The following is a 25,872-nucleotide window of genomic DNA, read 5'->3' as shown; positions in this document are numbered from 1 at the left end:
TGAGAGAGAATGCTGGAAACGACAATTTACCTTTAACAACTTAAAACGCAAGAGATGTTTACCTCTGGAGGTTCTTAAATTGCTGTTTTGAATGTTTGTTTTGCCAAATTATTAGTAAATTGAGGGCACTCCTTAAAATTAAACAGCTGGAACATGTCAGCCACCTGGCCTTACCCAGCTGCATTGCCTGCCATGTGAAGACAGTATGAAAAAGAAACTTAGCGGAACCAGGCTGTGAGCAAGCATGATTGTGTTTTGATGTGAAAAAACATAATTGTGTTTGGTTCAACGTCTGGTGGGGGTATCTTGAAAGCTAAAGCCCCTTTTGGACATTGGACCATCGGCCTAAGAAGGCACTAGCCAAGGGATTTGTCAGAATTTTGATAATTTCTTCCTTTTTTCAATTTATTAAACAATGTCTACAGATTAGCTAGCATTATCAGGACACATCAAATAAAGAAAATTGCATTAAATTATCCCATTAATATTATTATAGTACCCTTGCATGCACTCCTTTAAATCATTATATAATGAATCAAAGTGGTATTACCCACTTATCCTTTTTATTCCCCATCTATAAAGAACCTGCGCTAGTGAATGAAAATGGAATTGGAGCTGCATAATGCAATCGCTTGACAAATGAAACATTGGATATACTGACAATACCATAGACAAAGGGCATTTGAGGTGCAAGTGATTTTAAAACATGCTATTTTTAAGGCCCACAGTGTATATTTCGAGTTTTTAAAACATGCTATTTTTAAGGCCCACAGTGTATATTTCGAGTAAGTAAGTAAGTAAAAACATGTTTTAAATACAAAAAAAGGCTATTTTTAATATCAGGATGGCACATTGTCCTTTAAAATAGGATTTAGCCATATAAATGTAATAGCAAGTTTTGTCTTAAGGTTTTCATGTCTACATTGACCAAAGGAGTTAGCGATCTTAAGTTAAAAAAAACAACAACTCTCAGGCACATTTCTTTAAGACACGTGTCCTTCTTCGTACTCACCCATTCTTCTACTGGTCAAACAAAAAAAATCCACAAACTACTATATTTGGTTTATAACCATGTGACTGGTGGCAGTATATCAAAAACATGTGATTCTATAAAAGGGATTATTAAGAAATCATTTGAGGGATTTATGATATAATTCCATGTAAGTATATTAGAATAATAATTAATAGAAGATTGCACTTTCATCTTCTAAACCAGGATTCTCTTTGGATTAAAAGACTCAGTGTGGACATCTGGACTGAGATACCTTATTTCCCAGTGATCAAATCTAGTCTTTTCCTAAGAAGAAAGTGTTAGCCAGTAAATAAGATCAAACAAGAAAAAAGGACATGACAGTGAATGTACAAAGAATGTACATGACAATCACCTCAGATACATTCCTTAATCATTAGAATTGCACTGTATTTCAGAATGTCCAAGGAAAAGGTAAGCGTGTTCCTGAGGTGATTATAACCGTCAACCATTGTGTCCTCAGACAGACATTCCATCCACTCTTTAAAATGTCACAAAACATAAAAACATATATAGGTTATTTCCCCTAAACATCATGAGAATGATTAATTAAAAATTGTGTTCAATAGGAATTTTTATAGGATTTTCTTCTTCCATGTTGAATACATGTCATCTCAACTGATGGTCGATTGTCCTTATTAAATGTACAGCAGGTTGTGGCTTCTCCTGAGGATATGTGTATTTAGAACAACAAACAGGAGCGGGATTAGACAACTGCTTGGTTCTATGAAGGAGATTAAGGAGTTTTCTTCTGTAGACTGTTTCCAGGGCTTAACCTAACTATTCATACTGGAGACTTACCATTAGAAACAAAGAAATGATCACACACACAACCATGTGAAATGCATACTCATCCACCATACCTTTAAAATTAGGAAATTTTGACCAAATTGGTTCGATTCCCGGCAGTGCCAATGATGTGTCCTTGGGCAAAGCACTTCACCCTACTTGCCTCGGGGGAATGTCCATGTACTTACTGTAAGTCGCTCTGGATAAGAGCGTCTGCTAAATGTTATGTATGGCGTTACACTAATGTTCAATAACATTGTAGCACACTCTCTTATACTCTGTTTCAAGATGATTCATCGATTAGTGGATTTAGGAAAAAAAAAGTGGTTTGGGAGTTATCCAGAAACAGACATCTAAAGATGAGCGTGAAACAGTTTCTTTAAATGTGGTAACGAAAATGAACACACATCAATCCAAATGTGGAAGCCTTCTCCAAAAAGCGTGAGCTTTTCTTGATGACATCTTTTGCATTGAGGTGGTCCAGTTCTGTAGCAGGATAAACATGAGCAAACACGGGCCTCCATCTGAAATGACAACTGATACAGTGCCTTTATATAAAACACACACTGGTGGTATCATAGTACAATAAGGCAGAATTTAACTAAACATACTCTTTACATACTGTATGTGTACAATGTAGTATGGTGTTCCATACTGCTTAGTAATGTTACACTAATACAACCAAGAGGTGCGAGACACTGGTAGAAAAAACATGAGCAGCACCACTGCTATGGGGAGAGGACAAGCAGGTCAGAGGGAATCTCTCCTCGCCATAACAATATTAGTGCCTCGCTTAACTTACGATGGATTAGTCATCTTTCCATTGAAAGTGCCCACTTAATGATCTGATGTAATTGTTTTAAATGTCATTTGCATGTAAATCTCTGGGCAGATTAGGATTCCCTCAACATGGTTTGGATGCTACCATCATTATTATTAAAATGTTTGCTTGAGGAGAACGATTACAGAACCATTACGCAGGTTGTCTGACCCACAAACTGATAAAAAGCTATTAGAGGCTTATAGATTAAATACAGAGATGAAACTTTCACTCTGTCACGTCAAGTGCACTGTCCAAAACCAAGTATATCCAGGGGAAATATTTGAAGGAAACTGAGAAAGGAGTCAGTCCGCTAGTGTCCACCATTTCTTACTTTTTTTCTTGAAGGAAAGGATTGAGTATCAAATGAGGAAGTAAAAAAATATCCTGACCTCGTTCAGTAGTTTGAATAGTTGGTTTTTCATCCCTATGCTCCAATACAACTCTTCTGAGTGATTATGGAAAAGGTTGCACAAAGGAGCCTGCAAACCCCCACTTAACAAATTAATTGCACTAGACAACGCACGCCGTAGGCCACTGATTCTGGATGACCCAGGGGGGCGTGATCTTTTGTGCTGAGACTGTTGATGGGCATCTGTAATGACTGGTAGAGATACAATGGGTCTACTCATGTGTATGTGTTTGGAGAGAGGGAGACCAAGTGTGCAACAGTGTGAGGGTACGGCTGCTCACACCAACCCCTTTGTGCCCATATTCATCTGTGACAACGGAGAAAGGATTCTGTGGCAGTCGGCCCCTCAGAACCTTGTGGCCTGCACACATACACACACAATACAAACATATGGCCTTTTCACAGCATCCTCGACATCTGCAGACACTTTGAATAAGGAACTCTAATTGAATATCTACAAACTCATCACCAGCTCCCTTTTATGTTCCCTAGGGCCCTCTGTGTACATAATTTATTGGTTGATATGTGTATGAGCGTGTGTGTGTGTGTGTGTGCACGCGTGGGGATGTGGATAAGTGGGCGTAGCCTGTGTGCATGAGAAAGCTTCCCAAAGAACACAGATTGGCCCATATATCAAGCCTAATGATCGTTAATTGAGGTAATGAATAGAGTATCAAAGGTTGCTGCCACAGGCTGGTAAACTTTAACAAAACTATTGATTGTTGGAGATAGAGGTACCTCTGACACGAGCTAGCCAGAGGCAGACCAACTGGTGCCATATTGTCAACAAGAACAATGTGAATGTAATTGGCTTTTATGTCTCTCTTTCAAAAAAGGGAGGGAAATGCTGAAGTAAATAAATAAAATAGCCTATAGGGGCCTACTAGACATTTTGACAGCATGCTTCCATTATTGATTCCTTCTCACAAAATAATATTTTTGCAACACATGAAATTTCTGTTCATAATCCAAACATACCCGAATACAAATGTAGAATAAATCTATAGGTTTTGCTTGAATTAAAGGAAACCGGTATTTGTGTTTGCACCGGTAAGCAGCAAAACTACTTTTAGCTGATTTAGATTAGGCCTACATTTTCCTGTATTATATATTGCAAGAAAATTCATTCATTTTCTTACAACAAAAAATATTATATTAAAGCTGATTGGGGTGCAGATCTTTTGGGTAGTGAGTCGGTCCACTTGAAACAACAAATTGTAGAGTTGGCCTACAGCATAACTCTATTGCAAACTGTCTATGATAATCTAGTTTTCAGTAGCATACACCTTTAAACCCATGAATGTTCAGTGGCCTAATCTACTATTTACTTTCATTATTGATTGTAAGAAGAACAATCGTCTTTGTTTGCCTAAACAACTACCCTGTGCTGACGTAATCGCTTCTCGACAGCTTTTTTCCGTCTCACGCCACATCATCACGGAGCACGTAGTCGTGACGTAATCAAAGAGAGACTTGAGTTGAGGTTTTAAAGATCTGAACATTATTGGTACATACATGCATGGTTATCGTATTCATAATTTAAGTGTTAAGAAGTCAAGTGGAAAATATCTGAAGAATCTACGATGGGATCGTGGTCAGAATAAGTGGCTCTATTTGAGGTATGTGTCAAATATTTGTTTTGTTGTTCTCCAGCTAGCGTTTTTGGCACATTGGCCAAGTTAGTTGTATTAGCAGATACTCTGTAGCTTGCAAGAGCTTGTTTCAGTTACGTTTCAGACAGACTTTTAACAGAGTCTTGTATTACACCATAAAACAATTTATTGTAGTTTTTTAGTAATACATTAGAAAACCCTAAATGTATTTCAAAGAAGACACCTGTCACACAGTCATAAGTTGTGTAACTATTAGCCAGTCTTTGATCATAGTTAACTGTTAGTCTTATGGTAGGGTCTATGAAAAGGTAAAGTATTAGTCCATTCACTAGCTTGGGAACGTTTAGTTACAGCATACTCTTCCAAGTTTCACGCCTCTCCATAATGTAATATTTATACATAATGTACCAGCCAATTAGCTAGTAGGACCAGTGTGTCTAATTGATGACTCAGCTACTTGATCATCTTTTGTCAACCTTTTTTCTCTGTCTCTTCTATAGAAAAAAACAGCGGCTTTCAGCTCCGACTGCATATAGACCTGTATGGAAACACAGAATGTGCCTTTCACACATCATTGACCATGAGGATACCAAAGTTGGCCAGTGTCTTTGTCTTTGTGGCCTGCCTGATGGCCTACCTCATGTTTGTCAAGCGCCATTATGACGGTGTTAGACCAGCAGTCTCCAAGCTGCCTCCTCTCTTCCGCTCCGTAACCGGCGGTAACAACAGGCCCACCCCAGAGGTGGTCAGAGGACGTTTCCAGTATGGGGTCATGTTTGATGCTGGGAGCACAGGGACAAGGATCCACATCTTCAAGTTTCAAGTGGAGCACAATGGTAGGGTATAATGTGGAGATATTAATGTCACACAGCCTGCATCAATGTAAGTTAATAGGTTGTGAGCTTGATGTTTAAATGCAAAAACTTGATCCTCAGATGTCTTTACTAAAAGGAATGTTTACTCCAGTGTTCTATCCAAAATAGGTTTTTACAGATGCACATATACAGTAGATTAAGCTTCTGAGATTAACATGCGTCTACATCCTAAATTGTGCACTGGAAAAGTAGATCTCCAAACTCAGCATTTGGAAAAGCCATGTAAAGAAGGAAATGTATTAATTACCAGATTTGAATCCATGGGAAACAAGCGAAGCTTTCAGGCTTAATTTACAGGATGGGCTTGATGCATAAGGAAAATGCACACATATTCTAAATGATATTTTAAGACCTCTTATTATTAGGCTTATACAGCAGATATCAGGAACGCTGGGAAAAAGTTTCTGTAAAGCTTCCCGAAATGGCTTAGTTATGGCATTTTTACATTAAGCTAAATCACATAAGTGCTGTTTTGGCTTTATTGTTAAACCCATGAATGCACATTCTAATGGCTAGCAATGACCTGCCATTAATGTTGACACAATCCTCATTATTTGTAGCATGAGGCCTGGAGCATCAAAAAAGACATGAAAAGAGAATATCATTACTGGCACAGTGAGGACTTCTGTGTAACTTTGTCTCACTACTGTGGATCTATTAGATCAGTGTCTGCATGGGTGTGTAGCCGATATCACTGCAATTGTCTTCAACATTTGCTGTTTTATGTCTTTCACAGAGGCTCCGAAATTGGCACACGAGACATTTAAAGCGATAAAGCCAGGTTTATCTGCTTATGCTGATGACCCAGATAAGGTAGTCACTAGTATCACACACCTGACCAAATCCACAATTTTCACATTTCGAATCAGTCATGAGTGAATTTCCCTGACATTTTAAGACAAACCATTTCATAGGAAGTGATCATGCTTCTTTTTCTTTAATTGGCATGGATGAATGCATCCTCATTGTATGATTACACTTATCTGGGACATCTTACACTTTGGGGTTTATTCCAGTGTAAAGCAGGGATCCTGGAGCTTTTGAAGGTGGCAGAGGGTACTGTGCCCTCCTCCGCCTGGAACAACACTCCTCTGGTCCTTAAAGCCACTGCAGGACTCCGGCTCCTGCCTGGAGAGAAGGCTACTCACCTACTGGAACAGGTATGTTGGACCAGGCTCCCAGACTAAACACTCCAGTTAGCATTCGAAGTTCTGGACTTGGTCGCTGTGTTTATTTTTTTACCAAGACTTGTCTGCCAGCCAAATAATAGACAAGTCTCATATAGTAACTCTATAGGTACTATATTCTGCCTATTGCTCGATAACATACTGGACGTTGCTTAGTATGTTGAGAACACAACTATTGATGACATTGAACTGTTGGCAGCCCTCATAGATATTAGCCATGCAGTTGCATAATGACCTTTATTACCTAGATGTGTATGTAACCTAAGTCAGGTGCAAGACCTTCAGCTTAAATCAGTACAGAACAACTACTACGATGTCATTGTAGGCTTGTTTAACCTGTTCGTACACACCTTATGTCCTGTCCTGTCTTCAGAATGCTGTCCGACACACCCATACAGTTTAACTGAAGTCGTCAGTAGTTAAGTTAGCTGAAATCCCCCACTAGTGAACAACACCGACTGGAAGTCAGGACAATATCAATGGATACATGTGGTAATAGGGGGCTGCCGGTCGGAGAGACTTGTGATCGACCATGTGATCCCCGTCTCTTCACCCATGTCACACAGGGTTTCTCATTGGTCCGAGCACTACCCATGTCTGTATCGTTTTTATGTTTGACTATTGAGGTGTCATATAATCCCATACGGGATGGGCCACATGGCATGACAGGAAAATGTAATATTCATTCATGGTCAACATTGTTTATACTGCGACGTGGCAGGCACTCCTGTTCCCTGGCCCAGCTACAAGTTCTCATACCTTCCTTGAAGATGTTAACTAGACGTGGCCTAACGGCAGTGGTGCTGTTTGTATGTACAGCAGATACTGTATATCATGGACTGGCCACATGTGCTTTCCAAAGGGAATTACGTACTGAATCCTGTGGAAAAGAACATATTTGAAATGCATATTTACAAAGGTTTTCTGTACTTGTCCCCTCTGTCTAGGTGAGGGAGGTCTTCCAGCAGTCTTCATTTCTGTCCCGGGACGACAGTGTGTCCATCATGGATGGCACGGATGAAGGTAGGTCTTATCCAGGCAGACAACTGTTCCCCCTGCACCCATTGCCTTTCATTATGCTCCAACACGTCTTCTCTCGTAGAATGAACTTTAGGTTCATGATTTCCATGCATTTCCGGACACTCTGAATAGTTTCTGAGTAAATTTAAATCCTAGTCCAGTGCCCGGCTGAAAACGTCAAAATACTTTTTTCTCTTCATCTTCAGTAGCCGGCTGTCCTCGTCATCTTGAACAGAAAGATATTTAGAGTTTTCTAAATCTCTTATAGGATAACATGGAGAGTTAAGGCTTTTAGAAGAAGAATATACCACAGGGGAAAATCTTTGGGGATAAATTACAAGGATTTCTTATCTTTGTGCGTGTGCTTCCGGGTGAAACTAAAAAAAGGTCACCTAGTTTGACCTGACTCTGATTTCCCCAATGCACTCTGCTGCTGGACGATGGAGATTACAGCAAAACGAGCAGAAAAACATGTCAATCTCCTCTCTATGACTAATAACAGACAGACAACTGTAGAGTTGAGTGTAGAATAATGGAGTTTGGCTCGAGGCAACCGCCATCCACAGGATGAGGACCACAGCTGCCCTATTCTGAGGTCAGTACTACAGTGGGTCAAGAAGTGGGTCAAAACCCACTTTTGTCCATTATCCAGAGGTACCACCCATATCCAGCTGCTGGATTCCAACACTATTGTGGTTACTGAGTACTGGCCCAGCGGTCACCCCATCATCTCTCTGCCATAGCAGTGGACACCCATGCTCTAATACAATTGTTGGCTTTACAGAGGGATAAGATATACATCGTTTTTTGTGTGTATGTATGTGTTTTTTTTGTTTTTTTTCCCTGCATGTTTGATGTAGGCGGAGCACAAAGCAATACATGAGATATTTTAATCCAATCCTTTTAAAGTAGTTCATACAAGCAATTACGGGCATGAAGGATAATGTTCCATTTAATCTGGGCAAACCGATTATCCACTATTCGTTTCTGAGGCTGAAAACGTTGCGTCTTCTTACCCCACGTCTGTCAGCTTGTTACAGTGGCCCTGACCTTTCCAAAAGTGACATTTATGATTCCTGAATTAACTTTTGCAACTTCAATTTCTGTTGGGCCCAATGGTGCCTTTGGCTTCATTCCTGAACTAATGCTTAACTCCCTCTCGATCCATAAACGGATTCCACCTCCTTATTATCAGTTATATTTCTGTGGCTGTCACTCCGGACGCTTATCCTAGCTGAGATTACTTTGGCTTCTCTGAATTGAAACGACTTATTGTTAATGCATAAACCTAAGTGGTGTTTGGTGAAGCAGGAGAGATAAAGAGGACTGAATGAGGGGTAGCTAAGTGACTAGGTTGGCTCCATCCTTACGACCGCAACACCTTTTTGTCCCATTCTTTGTTTGTTTGTGAATTGCTTCTTATCATCCTACTAAAGTTTAAGACATTTACCCTATATGGCCAATGATATGTAGTACGGTGACAGTCCATAAGGCTGGACCCATTTACTGTGTTGGTGACCAGACAAAAACAACTTACAATAGTCTTGTCAAAGGCACTAACACAAACAATGGACTTGAATTAACAAAAAGGAAATAAAATTCACCATAGATTTCAATGCTATTATGTTTTGACTGGTTTTGACATTTGGTGTCTAATCTTATCTATCGATACGAACATGATCAGCTGTACTCATATGAAGGATGTTTTATTATTGCAAACTGTTGTGTACTGTGTGTTCTGTTGTGTTTAGTGGTTAACTTATTTTTCCTTTTCACAGGAATCTCTGCTTGGCTTACTGTCAACTTCCTAATTGGTAAACTGACATACAGTGCAGCATCGGCTGATTTCACATCATTTATCAATCACGGAAAAAGACGCTTCATATAAAGAGAGAAGCTTGTTCTTAATGAGATCAGATTGAATAGTGAGTCAAGAAATAGCAGAAAGGCATTTTGGAATTTACTTAACTGAAAGATGGTCTAAAACGTTTGCAAAATAAGAGTTGGCATGGTATTTGCATAGTCATTGTGCATAAAGTATAAGTGGATCATTGTTGACAGTGTTGTCATGACATTAGGTTGAACCAGAGGACAGAGCAGCCTGTGGGGATCCTGCCACCTTCACCTTCAGGGGCCTGGCCTCAAACTCAGTGTTCAGTTCAGCCTTAATTCTTCAGGACATAAATACAGAACACCATCAAAAGAGATTAATCGGAACAAGATATTCTGATTACCTGTTATTGGATTACCATAGTCGCTGCCCTCCTTGTTGACTAACTGTCATCGCACCCCCCCCCCCCCCCACCCCTACCAATTCTCTGCAGGGGGTCTCCATGGTTTGGACACATCCACTGTGGGAATGCTTGATTTGGGCGGAGGCTCCACCCAGATCACCTTCTCCCCACAGGATGAGGTAAGTAGGGCTCAGAATCAGATAGATGGCACGCGCTAGGCCGCAGTCCACTCCCCAGTCCCTTTCCACCCCACCCCCCTCCACACCCAAATAATGAAGCCAGATCTCTTCTCTAAATCAACACAAACTACCGGGATGGCCTCCCATCTTAGGACTTAATCCGCAAATGCCATGCTAATCCGAAAGGCCTGGTAAATAAACGTTGTCGGACATTAGGTTGGGATGGGATGGGGGAGCCAGAGGGGGGAGGTTTCTTGTTTCTTAACTAGGTCAGGCCTTGTACACGAGGGATTGAGGACCAATTTACCATGTCATTACATTGCTTCAAAGAGTTTAAACTCACCCGGGCAAGCCGTTGACGCCTTAGGGGTGAAATTGGTTTGCAGATTGCACTGGGATCACTTTTTTTTTCTCTCTCTCTCTCTCTCTCTCTCTCTCTCTCTCTCTCTCTCTCTCTCTCTCTCTCTCTTACGTAGATCCTTTTTTTGTCAAACATCACCCTGTGATAGCTTACTGTCTGTTGTGTAACCCAGGAAAACCAATGATTGTGACATTTTGGAATTGATGTTTCTTTTTTTTCTCTTATGTGACGATGTTCAAATTGAATGATGATATTTACAGGAACGTATGCTTACCTTCCCAGAAAACCATCCAGACCTCGCCCTTCGACTATATAACATCATTTCAGATGTTCAACACTACCCACACGCTTTACTCACACAGGTACAATGAACCGTATTGTTAGATATCGTATTGTGACCATTTAAATTGTATTCTTCTTCTTAGTGATCTCAGATACAAGACATATAAGTACCTTGCATATGTCAAGATATGGATTCCATATACATTTGGCGCCATACGATTTCATGCTAAGCCCAGAAGCTGCTATAGTAGGACATCCACTGTAGGGGGCCTCTTCCAGCTTTCCTGAAATGCAGCCCTTGTCCACCCCTGTTCAGAAGGGTGCTACACAACTGCACTGTTTTTAAAGGTTGGATTGTACAATTTGCTGATCATGCAAAGTTGGGTTGCATGTTACAAACTTGGCCTCACTCTCTCTGATCATATCACTCTCACTGAGCACCCACACCAAGAGATCCAGCATTTCTCATCACTCACTTTTCCCCCATGCCTGAGTGCCACTCACTGATTCTGCTCTGTCTCTCTCGCACAGCTACCTTGGGCTAGGCTTGATGTCGGCAAGACTAGCAGTCTTGGGAGGCATCGAAGGACAGTCTAGTATGTGTTTTTTGAATTTGCTTTCATCTTTGCCTTTTTAAAGACCTTCCCCGCCCTGATAAATAAGCCATTATCTAATCTTTTAATAACATGGACCAAGATTAATTCCTTGCATGCCAGCTGTTGTTGTGATTTAGTTGATGCCTGGCTTTAAGAACACCCATCAGCCCAGTGTCCCGGATGCAAGCCTCCGTGGGGATTTGCATTTTATACACTTGGATTCTAATCAGATTTCTTTGTTTATGCACTTATTCGTTGTATAATGCATTTATTCTCAATTGTCCCTCTATGTATCTGAGTGTATTCATGGACCTGCTTAAGGGGTCCACCAGATGTCAGTCAAAGTTATTTGAGAAGAATAAGGCTATTTGTAGTGTGGCAGTTTTACACATACAGTATTTCAAGCTATTGACCGGACTGGATCATCATTCCAGTGTTTGTGCGTGTGCGTGTGCGTGTGTGTGTGTGTTTCATAGAAAAACTATTTTGTGGTACTATGTACCTCATGTCATACTGTTGTCATGTTGCCACCACAACGTGATGATCATGTACTGTTCACTGGTCTGAAGTACTTTCTGTCTTCAACAGCAGAGGGCAGCCTTGAGCTGGTGAGCCCCTGCCTGGCGCCTGAATACTCTGGCCAATGGGAACACGCTGAGGTCAGGTATACTGTCAAGGGACAGAAAGCAGGTAGAGTATTTTCATGTGACTGATAATTAGTGAATTTTGACATGAATAGGTGTGTTAGTGAATGAGTGATCTTAATTGTGGGTACTGTCACCTATTGAGCAAACTGTTATATCGGAAGTCTTAAGTCGTAGTACAAGTGTTATTCCTGTTTCAGGTGAGCCTATATATGAAGCTTGTTTGAGGAAAGTAGAGAAGATGCTCTACAAGAAGGTGGAGAAAGCAGAAGAGGCCAAGGACATGGACTTTTATGCCTTCTCTTATTACTATGACAAGGCGGTGAACATGGGAGCTATAGGTAGGTACCTTGTTTGTCTGCAGAATATGATGGTGATGAAAAAGGCAATTTTATGTCAATTCCTATGTACCTACAAGTTTTACCTTAATGTTGCAATTGTGTTGCCGCTGTTTTTCATTCATTTTTTCCATCAACTAGATGAGAAAGCAGGTGGAACCATAAAAGTCAGTGACTACATAAAAGCTGCCGAAAGAGGTGAGATAGTGCCCTCGTGATGTGAGTGTATGTAGGTGCACCCTCAAAGTGAATTTTTATTTTTATGGAACGTTTAGAGACCTTAATGCATGTCTTTCTTTCCCTTTAGTATGCAACAAGATGGAGACTAGTCCAGCAGAGAAGCCATTCCAGTGTCTAGATCTGACCTACATCTCCGTCCTACTACAGGAACTTGGCTTTCCCAAAGATAAAGTATTCAAGGTGAGGGCACAATTAAAGAATGATAAGCCTATTGTAGTGGGCTGTACTCTGAGTTGGTGTCAGTTTACCTTGAGTCTGCATCAGTCTGAATTGTTTGCATCTGTTGAATATAACAGCATGGTGTCAGTGTATATATTTTTTTTTTCTTTTTTCGTTCTTGCAGCTTGCGAGGACTATTGATAATGTGGAAACTAGCTGGGCTCTTGGGGCCACGTTCCACTACATTGACTCCCTGCACAGAAAGTGAGCCGCCCACTGTCCGGCAGTCCTCCTCGTGTTCATTGAATAATCGATGCACCACCATTCATTAAGTATGCTCTGGGGAACAATGTTTATCAGAATGTAAGCGTCAGTCACTAAAGGCTGTTTCTTTTCCTGCTTTTAAATAGCAGGTATGAATGTGTTTTGTACTTTTGAATGAATGTTTCAACTAATCGAGGTACTGGTGTAGTTTGAAGAAGCATAACTGACATTTAAATATAAAAAAGCTTACAGTATATATATATATTTATATATGATTAGTTGTTACTGTCCATTCTCCAATGTTTAGTTCAGAATAAACTCATTTTTGTATTTATATATTTTTGGCCATTTCAGCTTTCTTCTCTTTTTTTATTTTGAAAAGGGAGAGGGGGAATATGTACATGACCCGGACTTGAATCATACCAGGGCCTCGTGTGAAGGTCTTCCGTTTCGTGTTCTTACCCACTGAGCCACCAGGGCGCCCCACAAATACACATAATTAAAACACAAATTAGCATCAACACTTTAATATTAGTCTTTTAATTCAACAACAATTTTATAAAAACAATGGAATTATGGGACCAATTAGTCAGGTCAAACACCATTCATGTCAGTCATGACTTGAAACAGGCCAACTCTAAATAATCATCTAAATGATCCACCTTAATCATTGTACATTGTACGATATTTGTTTTCCACAATAATGATCAGCTTGGTACAGGGGTCCTGTCCCTATAGGAAGGCATCACACCACTCCCTCAGGCACTGGGAACAGGAAGCAGCTTGTCTGGAGTTGGCCCCACTCGTGTCCTTCAGCCACTCTGTAAACAGCTCTACATCCTTTCTCAGCAGCAAGAACTGGCCCAGCACCACAAACGCCTGCGGATAAAATGCTGCAGTTATCTAAAATGATGCAGGATTGGGAGGGAAATCTAATTCGAATGAACGACTCGCCAAGTGAATCAGCCATTTTCCCTACATAAGTTTAGCAGGCTAGACAATAGGACACGTTTTAACCAAATCAACTCACTTTGTCAAAGCCTTGATCTTCAAGTTTCTTTCCCAGTACCTCTCCTATTCCTGACAGGGCATTTACCGGTTTGTCACCCATTGGTTCGGCAACAAAGTCCCGGTGCTTCTGTGAAGTGGTAGACATATTCGCTGGAATAAAAAATATCAGAACTTGAGTTATAAAACGGGTTAGACCATTAGACACCACAGCCAACTGTGCCAACCAGAAGAAATGACACGGGGTGCTCAGGAAGACCACCAGCTGAGTTGTCTAATTCAATCTAACCAAGTAATGGTAGGTTTTCTAATATCTCGTAATAGTACTTTTATTTAAACGGTTTCTTGTTGAACAGGGGCCTATCTTGTATGCGTCTGACAAATATTTAACCTTGGATTACCCTAAAGTTGCGGCGTGTGTAGAATTGTTGACACTAATTGCTATCACCTGCTGTCCAGCATGGTTGTCGTTACAGTATGACGTATGGAATCTGCCTATTTGAAGTACTCAAAATAGAGTGGGAAAAGGAAAATTATTCCCATCTTGAACTATTAGATCGGCGCTACTCGTACGCTTGCTGTGACGTGTACACGCATACTTTTTGACCAATAAGGTACAAGTTTGCACAATCACTCTCCCACCCATGTGTTACTTTTTCTTGTCTTTAATCCCTTGCCATTAAGTTTACGCATCGGACTTGATCATAAAACTTAAAATTGATATAAAAGTTGCTAAAGGGATTGATTATAGGAGCCATGGCCACGCCATTGAGTGACCACGAAAAGAGAAAACAGATCAGCGTCCGTGGCATTGCAGAACTGGGTGATGTCTCAGAAATTAAGAAAAGCTTCAATAGGCATCTTCATTTCACTCTGGTTAAAGATCGCAATGTTGCTACCCCACGAGACTACTACTTCGCTCTTGCCCATACGGTCAGGGACCATCTTGTAGGGCGATGGATCCGCACACAGCAATATTATTACGAGAAGGACCCAAAGGTAGGCAAAATCTTTTCTGGCATTTTCCAGAAAGTGACAACCTGTCATGCCTGGTGGCGGTCATTATTTAAACAGTAGTTCGCAGCAAAACATGGTGTGTCAAATCTTGTAGTGACATTGTCTACTCAATAATAATAAATATGATTCATGCAAGTGATCGCTTTTTTTGCCTTTCTCACACTTCCTCGTTTCATGTCACACGGGGGCCCTCCACTTGTAAACTTAGTAAGCAGAAGGCTGCTTTTATTACACTATAGAGTAACAGGACAGTCAGACAGATGTGTCTCAGATTTTGTGTTGTCTCTATTTAGCAGCAAAAAATCTCAGAAAAGAGTTGACTTGGGTAGATGTTGCCTTTTAACTGTCAGGAACACAATGTAACAATACATGCACTTCTGTATTATGACCTTTCCACTACCAAGAACCATAACATTCTACAATAAGTGCATGGACAATATGATCCTGAACTGATAAACCTGTTATTAACTGAAGCTGTAGTCTGAGTTTATCGAGGAAGGCAAGACTAGCGGAAGTGTTTTGGAACCCAACAGGAGTCCAGTGTCACAAGCTTTGTGTAAAAGCTATCAAGCTACGGACTCTAATTGATGAAAAAACGTCTGAAATCGTAAACATTGTCTTATGAATGGTGTAACATAGCATAGCCCGATAAAGTGTGTTATAGATCTGTCCTCTAATGCTCAGGTCTGCAAAACACCAAACAGGTTGGACACATGCCAAATATTGCATAACATGCATACCAGAGTGGGTGGGTTGTATGCAAACTCCTCCTTACTCTGTACTCAACAGGCTAAACATTGTCTGTGTCCACGTATGCGTGGTGTTGGGAACATTTCTTTTATGTTACTGGCTAGAACATAGAGTTTTGCTTGTAACCAGGCCGTCTAGTGTTTCTTTTCATTCCAGAGCGCAGCATATCTGTTTCCTCTTCATGTCTGTCGAGTGAGTGCATACAGCCATGTCAAGGCTGGCAGTTCCACTGGCTCAGCAGCACTGCATTGTTTATGTTCATTGTGATCATGGCTTTACTTTTTCTAGAGTTCCATAAGGGCCTAAAGAAGCCGGTGTGGTAGAGGGGAGTGGTGGGTGGAAAGGGGGTCATTGTAATGATTGCCACCTGCACTTTGTGACCGATGCTGTATATCATGCTGGTGGCTTTTCCTCTGACTCAATACAACACTGAATCACTTATGCTTGTATCGGCTCAGAAATCCTGATTTCCACCTACGCTAATTCCGACCGTTTCTTTCACTTTAGAGGATCCACTACTTGTCTCTGGAGTTCTATATGGGTCGGACCCTTCAGAACACCATGATCAATCTGGGCCTGCAGAATGCCTGTGATGAGGCTATATACCAGGTAAACACGGCCAATGTCACACTTCCCAGTGTTATTGAAATGACTCTCATTGTTGACAGTATAACCCTTCTGAGGCTACTCTCCGGAGGTAAAGACAAACTGCTTTGAGTCAATAGCAGCCAGCTATCAATAGCAGTGACTAAGGGACATTTCTGTTTGCTTTGTTTGTTATTGCAACGCTACTAACAAGATGCTCTGAGAGTGAGGTGCGATAACGGTACACAAAACAGGCCGTCAACCACTGACAGACACGCAACCGCATGCATTTACCATGACACATTGTTGCATTTCAGGTTTCAAACCTGACAAACTGAATCTAGATGGATCTGTTCTTGACCTAAAATACTTGGAACTTCTAGAAAAGCCTTTTAGCATGTACGCAATGCATCATATCAAGTGGCTGTTGGTTTCGCACCGTTAGTAATTTCATTAGAGATGAGCATATCGCATACCTGTGCGTATAATAAATGGGTTGTAACCTTATGCCAGCTGGGATTGGATTTGGAGGAACTGGAGGAGATAGAAGAAGATGCTGGGCTGGGGAATGGAGGACTGGGCCGCCTTGCAGGTAAGAGAGCCAAACATCAAACACACGTTGACATTTACATAAGATTTAGTCCTTTAGCAGACGCTTTATCCAGAGCAACTTACAGTAAGTACAGGGACATTCCCCCCGAGGCAAGTAGGGTGAAGTGCCTTGCCCAAGGACACAACGTCGTTTAGCACTGCCGGGAATCGAATTGGCAACCTTCAGATTACTAGCCCGATTCCCTAACCGCTCAGCCATCTGACTTGACACTGATATACACAGACAGTCACAGACAGTCACATTCTATGATGGATACGCTATTTGTGGCATGGTGCTATGTACAGTATGGTATTGCTGTACAATGACACTGTCAATCCTCTGCCTCAGCTTGTTTCCTGGACTCCATGGCCTCCCTAGGACTGGCTGCCTACGGCTATGGCATCCGCTATGAGTTTGGCATCTTCAACCAGAGGATCAGCAATGGCTGGCAGGTAGAGAAAAAGAAACATGGGAGGAGGCACTAACCGCTGATTATACACTCTGTTTTGTTTGAAAACCAATCTTCTTTCTCAATCAGGTGGAGGAGGCAGATGATTGGCTTCGCTATGGTAACCCATGGGAGAAAGCCCGCCCTGAGTATATGCTACCTATTCACTTTTATGGCCAAGTAGAACACACAGCAGAGGGAATGAAGTGGGTGAACACCCAGGTCTGTGTGCGACACCCACACATACACACACACACAAACACCCACCCATCTCGATCTTATAATTGGTCTGTTGGGTCTGTTTTCAGGTCATCTTAGCCATGCCCTATGACACTCCTGTGCCTGGATACAAGAACAACACAGTTAACACCATGAGACTGTGGTCTGCCAAGGCTCCCAAAGACTTCAACCTGCAGGAGTGTATGTGTCAATGTTTGAACGCTATCCAGTTTTTACATGATCGAAGGGGATGATTGGGTTTTGATAGACAGTAGCCGGTTTTATTTAGAGGTGATTTTACTCAAGAAACTACAATACAAGGGTATTCAACACACATACGGTTTGCACACGCACACACACACACGTTAAAGTTCTCTCCCTTCCTGAGGTAAATTGGATTCATGGTGAGAGCTGTGTAGAATACTAAGTAAGCGTTGTCCCCATGTACCGGCACAATGCCATTGGTGGGGGAAGGGAGGAAGCAGCCTCCCAGTGTTGACTGTGGGTACACCCCTGTAAAGAGGCAGGTGGCGGGGGGGAGCTGAACTATATTCAACCTACTCCCTCCACAAACGTCAACCAGGGTCACGTTAACCAAATGGGGCCGCGTTTCAAATTGAGATCAAGTGACAGTTTACAATGTTAAGTCATTGTCTCAAATTGGAAGTTATTACGTTATCTTGAAGTGCCCCTGTGGATTCCTAAAATATTTTTAGATTAAAACAGCTGCCCTGGAGGCAGATTTGGTCCAGTTTATGTTTCCAATGTAGACCATGCAAAGACCATGAAAATATGTGGCTAGTGTATCTTGAGCTTGTAATTGTTTGTTACAGTATCACACAACATGGTATGGATCTGAAACAGATCATACGGCAGTTACAGTTTGCACAAACAAGTAGTGTTTTTTGTTTGTTTGTTTACATGTATATTTTTACTTGATTGTAACTTTGTGTATGTGCACAGTATTGTGTTTATATAATTCTCTCCACTCTGCCTGGTCTACAGTCAATGTTGGAGACTACATTCAAGCTGTGCTGGACCGTAACCAGGCAGAAAACATCTCCAGGGTCCTCTACCCAAATGACAACGTATGTTTCTTTTGTTGTTGTTATTGACCAGAACATATTTGAAACAGGGAGTGTGTGTTTGCCCATCGTGGAAATTAGAAAGGGGAAATGGTGAGAAGGATATTCTAGTAGAGCGAGAAAGATAAAGGGAAATAATCTGACATCCAGGAGGTCACATGGTCCGGGTGCATTCTCTCAAGCTATAACCCTAAAAGGACATCAGGGCTCTAGTGTGTGGCACACACTCCTCACTACAACACACACATACTTACTGTCGACGAGAGTGCTGTAACATGAAGCACATCAGCTGTTCAAGTGGGGATGAGGAAATCCTTGTCACTGTATATCCCCAGGGACTAAGGCACTGCCCTAAACAGGGTGGTCCGCCTTTTCCAGTTTCTGTGTACAAACAGAGAAAGACCCATTAGAGTCATGTTTCCACCTTCACCTCTTACACCCACTCAGTCGAAATGGTAGTGTAGCCTAAGAAATGAGGGCACTAAACTGTTAGGCCACTGGACACGACAGCAAATGTACTTCTACATCTTAGATTTTCACCACGAAGTGACAGTCACATTTTTTTTACGCAAAGTAAAAGAATACACAGATAACACAGGAGCCATTCTCCGTGATGCAGTTGTCAAAGAACACGGGTTGTGAAAGCGCCGCGCGAGGCTCTGAACCGTGCGTGTCTGTGTTCAGTTCTTTGAAGGAAAGGAGCTGCGGCTCAAGCAGGAGTACTTTGTGGTGGCCGCCACACTCCAGGACATCATCCGCCGCTTCAAGTCCTCCAAGTTTGGCTGCAGAGACCCCGTCAGGACCTCCTTCGACACCTTCCCCGAGAAAGTCAGTGGCCACCCCCCACCCTTCACAGATCTCAGGGTCATTTGGAAATCCTTTGAAGTTATATTACAGTTGGCCAAAGCATTCAAACCTGCATGGGATTCTCTCCTCTCCCCCCCCTGCACTGATAGGTGGCCCTGCAGCTGAATGACACCCACCCTGCCCTGGCCATTCCAGAGCTGATGAGGATCCTGGTGGATGTGGAGAAGCTGGACTGGGACAAAGTGAGACATTCTCTGACCTGGGGCTTTGTTATGAAGAGCAACGAACTATGCAAAGAAGGGAGGAGAGTGATACTGTAGAGTAGGTGTGGTTCCGCTTTGTAGATAGTAAGTCTGGCGGTATCTACAGAAGCTTTGTGTGACATCTATTGTGGAGTGTGATAACTGGAAACCACAATAGTGAGGCATGATCGACTTTATTGTAGAACTATGCACAATGAGTTTATTTATAAGTTACTTTCTTTTAATGACATGATAATACCGTAGTTATTGCAACAGCAGAAAGGTTTGGTGAGGATTGTAAATAGACATTTATATTATGCCTCCCCTTAGCCTTCAAAGAATTACAAAACGTATAACCTAACATTTTTACAATCTTATACAAACAATTTTCCTTTAGAACTGTATCACCTGGGTATAGCTCAGCGGTACAGCATTTGACTGCAGGTCAAGAGGCTGCCGGTCCGAACCCCATCCCGTACTTCCCTTTGGATCAAAGCGTCCGCTAAATGAACGCAGTATTGTCATTCCGATGTGGTGATCGTGTGGCTGTGTGGGTTGTCCTCTCCCAGGCTTGGGAGATCACGGTCCAGACGTGTGCTTACACCAACCACACGGTGCTGCCCGAGGCCCTGGAGCGCTGGCCCGTCTCCATGTTTGAGACGCTGCTGCCCCGACACCTGCAGATCGTCTACGAGATCAACCGACGCCACCTGGAGGTGAGATCCTCACCCTCACGCTGTCACCTGACAGGACACCCGGTCCCTGTCAGAGCTCTCGGGTTTTCCCGTTTTGAAGCCACCCTGTAAAGGACAGATCCAAAAGAGAAAAGTGTTACTGAGCAGTTTTTGGTGCATCCAATTTCTTGCTTTATGAAGAAAACAATAAGATGTTGCCATTGACTGAATCCTACAACACAGGCATTAGGACACTTTTGGGACTCTCCTCGTGTGCTCTGTTTGTCTCCTGTTCAGAGGATAGCCGCCATGTTCCCAGGAGACAACGACCGGCTGAGGAGGATGTCCCTGATCGAGGAGGGGGACCCCAAGAGGATCAACATGGCCCATCTGTGTGTGGTGGGCTCCCACGCTGTCAACGGGGTTGCTCGCATACACTCCGAAATAGTTCAGCAGACTGTGTGAGTGTGTGAAGCCTATGCGTTTGAGAGATGACCGAAAATAATCATTCAAGCTCCGCCGAGGTGAACAGGCTTGGCCAGCCAGCAACTTTGGCATAGGTTTCCATCCTCCTGTAGATCGGAAACCACCTTGTGCGTGTGATTGATTCGAGACTTCTATTTCTGCAACAAAGTTTCAAGGATTTCTTCGAGGTAGAACCTGAGAAGTTCCAGAACAAGACCAATGGGATCACCCCTCGCCGGTGGCTCATGCTGTGCAACCCTGGCCTGGCTGATATTATTGTTGAGGTAGGAGATCTTGCTAGGCCCGACGCATTCGAAAACTGTTTAACATCAATATATTTTTCTCTCTCCGGGTAGCAGCAGTAATGATCAACAGTTACATCCAACTGGAAACTCGTGTTAAATGTCATGTTTTTCTTTTTTACTCTAGAAAATTGGGGAAGGCTTCATGACAGACCTGTTCCAGCTAAGGAAGCTGCTCGACTTCATCAATGACGAAGCGTTCATTCACAGTGTGGCCAAGGCAAAGCAGGTACGCGTCCGCATCAGACTCTTCCACGTGTACCGTTTTGACAGCTTTCTCCTACAGCCCATTTGGCAATCCCATCTGATGATTTCTCACTCGTGTGCTTTTAGGAGAACAAACAGAAGTTTGCAGCCTACCTACAGGAGAAATACAAGGTCAAAATCAACCCAGAGTCCATCTTTGATGTCCAGGTCAAGAGGATCCACGAGTACAAGAGACAACTTCTCAACTGTCTGCACATCATCACCTTCTATAACAGTAAGAACTCGGACACATGACATTGCAGTATGTTTGTTTGTTTGTTTTATTTGGATCCCCATTAGCTCCAGCATAAGCTGAAGATATTCTTCCTGGGGTCCTACAATCTATCACGTGACAATACAATTTACGACATCACATTTCACACCATACACACAAGACATTATTCAGATTACAAATCATATTTTCAATAAACACATTTAATCACACACACAAAAAATAAATAATATTGAAAAGTTGACAAGATTACGCTACTCCGAATAGATTTTTAAATTTATATCATATCTATTTTTAAATAAGATATAATGAAAGCCCTATGACTGAATCTCTCTTAATTGATCTTAATTATTGCAATGTCTTTGAAGGTAATGGTTCTTAAGTGATTTTTTAAAACCATACTGGGTGTTTTGTTGTTTGATGGTATTTGGAAGAGCGTTCCATTCACACATAACTCTATACCTGACTGAACGTTGAATCGATTTGGTTTTCACCTTCGGTAACATAAAACTACCTCCTACTGCATGCCTTGTTGGATATATGTCATAGTGGTTGAATAACCAGCATGCACCTTAATCTGAAGAAATTGTCCAGTAATAAGAATCCTGTGTAAACATGACAAAAATTGGTTTATCTGAGCCTGAACTTCCTAAAGACCAGAATGGTGGTTGGAGGCCAGTCAAGTTTACCACACCAAACTCAATAAAACATTTCTGGATGGCCCCTGCGTTGCGCAGGGGTGCTTTATCCGTATTAATGCCCATGGTTTTGGAATGAGATGTCCAAGATGCTCATATAGGTGTGATGATCAGGTGACCACGTGTGTTTCCATACCGTGTGTCCGCTGTGTTGTTTCAGGTGTTTGTGCTGCCATCTACCTGTTAAAGTCCAAACTGACACAGACGGGAGGATGGTAAACAACTCTGTTGATGATTAGACAACTTTCACATTTCTGTAACTGCTTTGTTTTCTGTTACCTGTGTAGGGATTAAAAGGGAACCCAGCAAGCACTTTGTTCCCAGGACAGTGATGATCGGAGGAAAGGTGCAGTGTGCAAACGCCTCTATATTTCATCATGGGAATGTGAACGAGGAGAAGTCATTCATGTAGATCTCAGTTGCTGTCGATATTTCACATATGTCCCTTTTACCCAGGCTGCACCTGGCTACCACATGGCCAAGGATATTATCAAGCTAATCACGTCGGTGGGCCAGGTGGTCAACAATGATCCCATTGTTGGGGACAGGCTCAAGGTCATTTACCTGGAGAACTACCGAGTATCTCTGGCTGAGAAAGGTACGAGGGGACAAGGATGAGGGCTTGATCTCGATTGATACTGTAAAATAGTTTGCTTTCTTCTGCCAATTTCCTCATAAATCCTGACACTGGTAATGTAACTCCAAAAAGAGTGTACTCGAAAACATACTTGGAAAAGTGTACTAGAAAAGAAGGCCACAAAATTGAATTGTTGAGAAATGATGTTTCTAAACTACAATCCAGTATCATTACATTTCAAAGCGTGCCCGTGTTCAGTGCTTGTTTGTCACCGAGCCTGCTCCCTCTCCCGTGTCCTCCAGTGATCCCTGCAGCTGACCTATCAGAGCAGATCTCCACGGCGGGCACAGAAGCCTCAGGCACAGGCAACATGAAGTTCATGCTGAACGGTGCCCTCACCATCGGCACCATGGACGGTGCTAACGTGGAGATGGCAGAGGAGGCTGGTGAGGAGAACCTCTTCATCTTCGGCATGAGAGTGGAGGATGTGGAGGCCATGGACAAGAAAGGGTGAGAGAGAAGAATGTGTAGAAGGAATGACTTGATTCAGTCTCATTCGGTCTAAAACCATTTACTCTTGTGGTGCTGAGGGGAAAAAAGAGACTGTTCCATTCAAAATTCAGAAATGAGCTTGGCATTCTTAGTATTACCCTTTGCAGGCCACAAAACTGTGCACAGTTCATCCTGAAAGTTACAGATGAGCTGTCCATGTAAATGCACATTTAATGCACTGTTGTGTTGAATCAGTGCATTGAATAACCTGGAGGCCACTCCTTCCACGCAGGTACAATGCCAGAGAGTATTACGAGCGTCTGCCAGAGCTGAAGCAGGCCATGGACCAGATCCAGACTGGCTGCTTCAGTCCTGAGGAGCCTGGTCTCTTCAAGGACGTAGTCAACATGCTGATGAACCACGACAGGTTCGGATATTATTACAGCCGCCTTTGTGTATTATGATCCGATTGAGTTTTTGTGCTGGTTTGTTTTTCTAAAGTAGAATGTCTTGCTCCCCCGCGTCTTTTCGCACCTCAGGTTCAAAGTGTTTGCTGATTATGAGGCCTACATCGAGTGCCAAGATCGGGTCGGTGAACTGTACAGGGTGAGTCATCTAAGAGGCATTTCCTCCGATTTTCTAAATGCTCTTTCCTCTGGAGTGTAAACAAACAAGTTTCCCCCAAAACTTGAATCCATTTTTTTGGACGCCACCAGGGGATGCCAGTGTGCTTCGCACACTGTGCCCGCTGTCCTGTAGAAACCTGAAATGTCAACACCATTCTTCCGAGCCACCGCCTCTAGCATTGTGCTATGAGGGAGGTCAGACGTGTGAGCGCATCGGGGTGGTGCTGGGTTACGGGCTAGTGTTTCTTGGCGTTTGTCTCTCGTTGAGCGTTGCGGCCACTGTTGGCATAGACACAATCTGATCAACCGAAAAGTGGCTAAGTGTGCATCGCATCACAGCGTTAGCTGCTTAGGTCAGCACTGTCATGGGGTGTTGCCAACTGCCATCCACACTGCCAGCACGCAAGGGTGTTGAATTTCTGTTTGGTCACAAAGGTGGACTACAAATTTTGGTGGCGAGTCTCCCTGAACCCATATGGTGAAACTAAGGACATGCTGACAACATTTTGCAATGTGTGACATAACTAGGACTTGTGTTTCCATTCTAGAACCCTAAACAATGGACTAAGATGGTAATCCAGAACATTGCTTGTTCCGGTAAGTTCTCCAGCGACCGCACCATCTCTGAATACGCCCGGGAGATTTGGGGTGTCGAACCCTCCAGCGTGAAGATCCCGCCCCCCAACGAGCCTGCCATCGAATCCAGTCGCTGAGAAGCTGCTGGCGCTCCCATTCGTCAGAACTCCCACCAGTCACGTCTCTACCAGTCTGGTCTTCATCAGGCTGACTTCATCATGCAGCTAATCCCTTCCAGCCCTCTGTGACATTGCTTGTAAAAACAGCTATACAGATAACATGTTATTTGATTTACATCAGAGGGGACTGGAAGGGGACATTTTCTTCGTTTCACTCCTTATTTTACTTGAACAGTACCACTTGAGTCTGTGCCCAACGGACCAGTGAGACAGGCTAACTTGCTGACTCAAAGCAGTCAACCAAAAACTCCTTAGGCCACACAGACCATTAGGACCTCTCCACTTTTATTGTGTATGTACTGTAGTTTTCTGCTACTGATGGGACTTTTATTGCGGGGGAACAACCTCGTTTTTAAGCATCCCTATCGAAACGTTTAATGTATGACTCAGTTGCATAAAATGCTTACTGTGAAGTTCCTGGTTATCAGTGGACCAGTATTTATCATGATGTTCCTGCTCTCTGTTCTTCATACTGGTTAATGGGCTGTGACAAAATGTGCCATGTTCATCTTTTTTGTATATTTGTAATGTAAAGGAATTTCCATCTGTTGGCCATTCTCAGTGACTTGTCACAACATCCTGCATTCTATAGAGACTACATTGGAGTGGCTGACATTGTGTCACGTGACCCATGTATGCATGTGGAGGAATGGCTATATCCACATTTAGGTGTGACAGTGAGCTATACTGGAATACTGTATGTTCATTTAATTGAAACATAAAACATGTCATATTCAGAATACCTTCTCCTTAAAGAACAATGTTTTCATCTGCGAAAGATTGAAGTGATGTGGCGATCAACCAGATTGTTATAAAATAAAGACTTCTGCACTTACCATTTGAAAGACTGTCAAATCTTATTGAAAGAGCGCCTGTCATGATCCTTCAGTAAAAACAACAAGTTTAGCACCAAGCTTCAGTTGGACGGGCAGATCTACTTATGTCCTGGGTCTCCACCTCTCTCTCCTCTGCAATCTGGCCATGCCTGTCTGCTAAACAAGTCAAACAA

At 42.5% G+C, this 25,872-nt stretch overlaps 3 protein-coding genes across 5 annotated transcripts; 2 read left to right on the top strand and 1 right to left on the bottom strand.

Annotated features, from left to right (window-relative positions):
• Window positions 1-4,496: 4,496 nt before the first annotated feature.
• Window positions 4,497-13,377, top strand: entpd6 (ectonucleoside triphosphate diphosphohydrolase 6). Its single transcript, XM_047028960.1, has 14 exons — window positions 4,497-4,670; window positions 5,165-5,500; window positions 6,276-6,352; window positions 6,556-6,699; window positions 7,674-7,749; window positions 9,525-9,560; window positions 10,071-10,159; window positions 10,803-10,882; window positions 11,334-11,398; window positions 11,987-12,088; window positions 12,243-12,383; window positions 12,522-12,578; window positions 12,688-12,800; window positions 12,964-13,377. Exons 2-14 carry the CDS (start codon window positions 5,245-5,247, stop codon window positions 13,045-13,047), a joined length of 1,320 nt encoding a protein of 439 aa, XP_046884916.1. The 5' UTR covers window positions 4,497-4,670; window positions 5,165-5,244; the 3' UTR covers window positions 13,048-13,377.
• A 179-nt stretch (window positions 13,378-13,556) lies between these two features.
• Window positions 13,557-19,417, bottom strand: LOC124473499 (barrier-to-autointegration factor-like). Of its 3 annotated transcripts, none has more exons than XM_047028987.1 (3): window positions 19,002-19,417; window positions 14,074-14,204; window positions 13,557-13,922 (listed from the first exon to the last, which is right to left on the bottom strand). In XM_047028987.1, the coding sequence occupies exons 2-3, from the start codon at window positions 14,197-14,199 to the stop codon at window positions 13,776-13,778; spliced, it is 273 nt and encodes a 90-aa protein (XP_046884943.1). In that variant the 5' UTR covers window positions 14,200-14,204; window positions 19,002-19,417; the 3' UTR covers window positions 13,557-13,775. The 3 variants fall into 3 exon arrangements, with proteins under 3 accessions (XP_046884943.1, XP_046884941.1, XP_046884942.1); XM_047028985.1 differs by lacking the exon at window positions 19,002-19,417 and adding an exon at window positions 14,453-14,539; XM_047028986.1 differs by lacking the exon at window positions 19,002-19,417 and adding an exon at window positions 14,379-14,448.
• pygb (phosphorylase, glycogen; brain) lies at window positions 14,691-25,699 on the top strand. Its single transcript, XM_047028902.1, has 20 exons — window positions 14,691-15,050; window positions 16,326-16,427; window positions 16,917-16,995; window positions 17,344-17,447; window positions 17,534-17,665; window positions 17,752-17,863; window positions 18,668-18,750; window positions 19,432-19,575; window positions 19,704-19,796; window positions 20,366-20,512; window positions 20,768-20,931; window positions 21,105-21,219; window positions 21,365-21,466; window positions 21,571-21,718; window positions 22,701-22,759; window positions 22,870-23,011; window positions 23,293-23,500; window positions 23,775-23,909; window positions 24,022-24,088; window positions 24,657-25,699. Exons 1-20 carry the CDS (start codon window positions 14,808-14,810, stop codon window positions 24,819-24,821), a joined length of 2,544 nt encoding a protein of 847 aa, XP_046884858.1. The 5' UTR covers window positions 14,691-14,807; the 3' UTR covers window positions 24,822-25,699.
• Window positions 25,700-25,872: the final 173 nt, after the last annotated feature.

The sequence above is a fragment of the Hypomesus transpacificus genome, chromosome 11, assembly GCF_021917145.1.
Source record: "Hypomesus transpacificus isolate Combined female chromosome 11, fHypTra1, whole genome shotgun sequence".
In the NCBI taxonomy this organism is placed as follows: domain Eukaryota; kingdom Metazoa; phylum Chordata; class Actinopteri; order Osmeriformes; family Osmeridae; genus Hypomesus; species Hypomesus transpacificus.
This window is presented reverse-complemented; position numbering and strand designations above follow the sequence as displayed.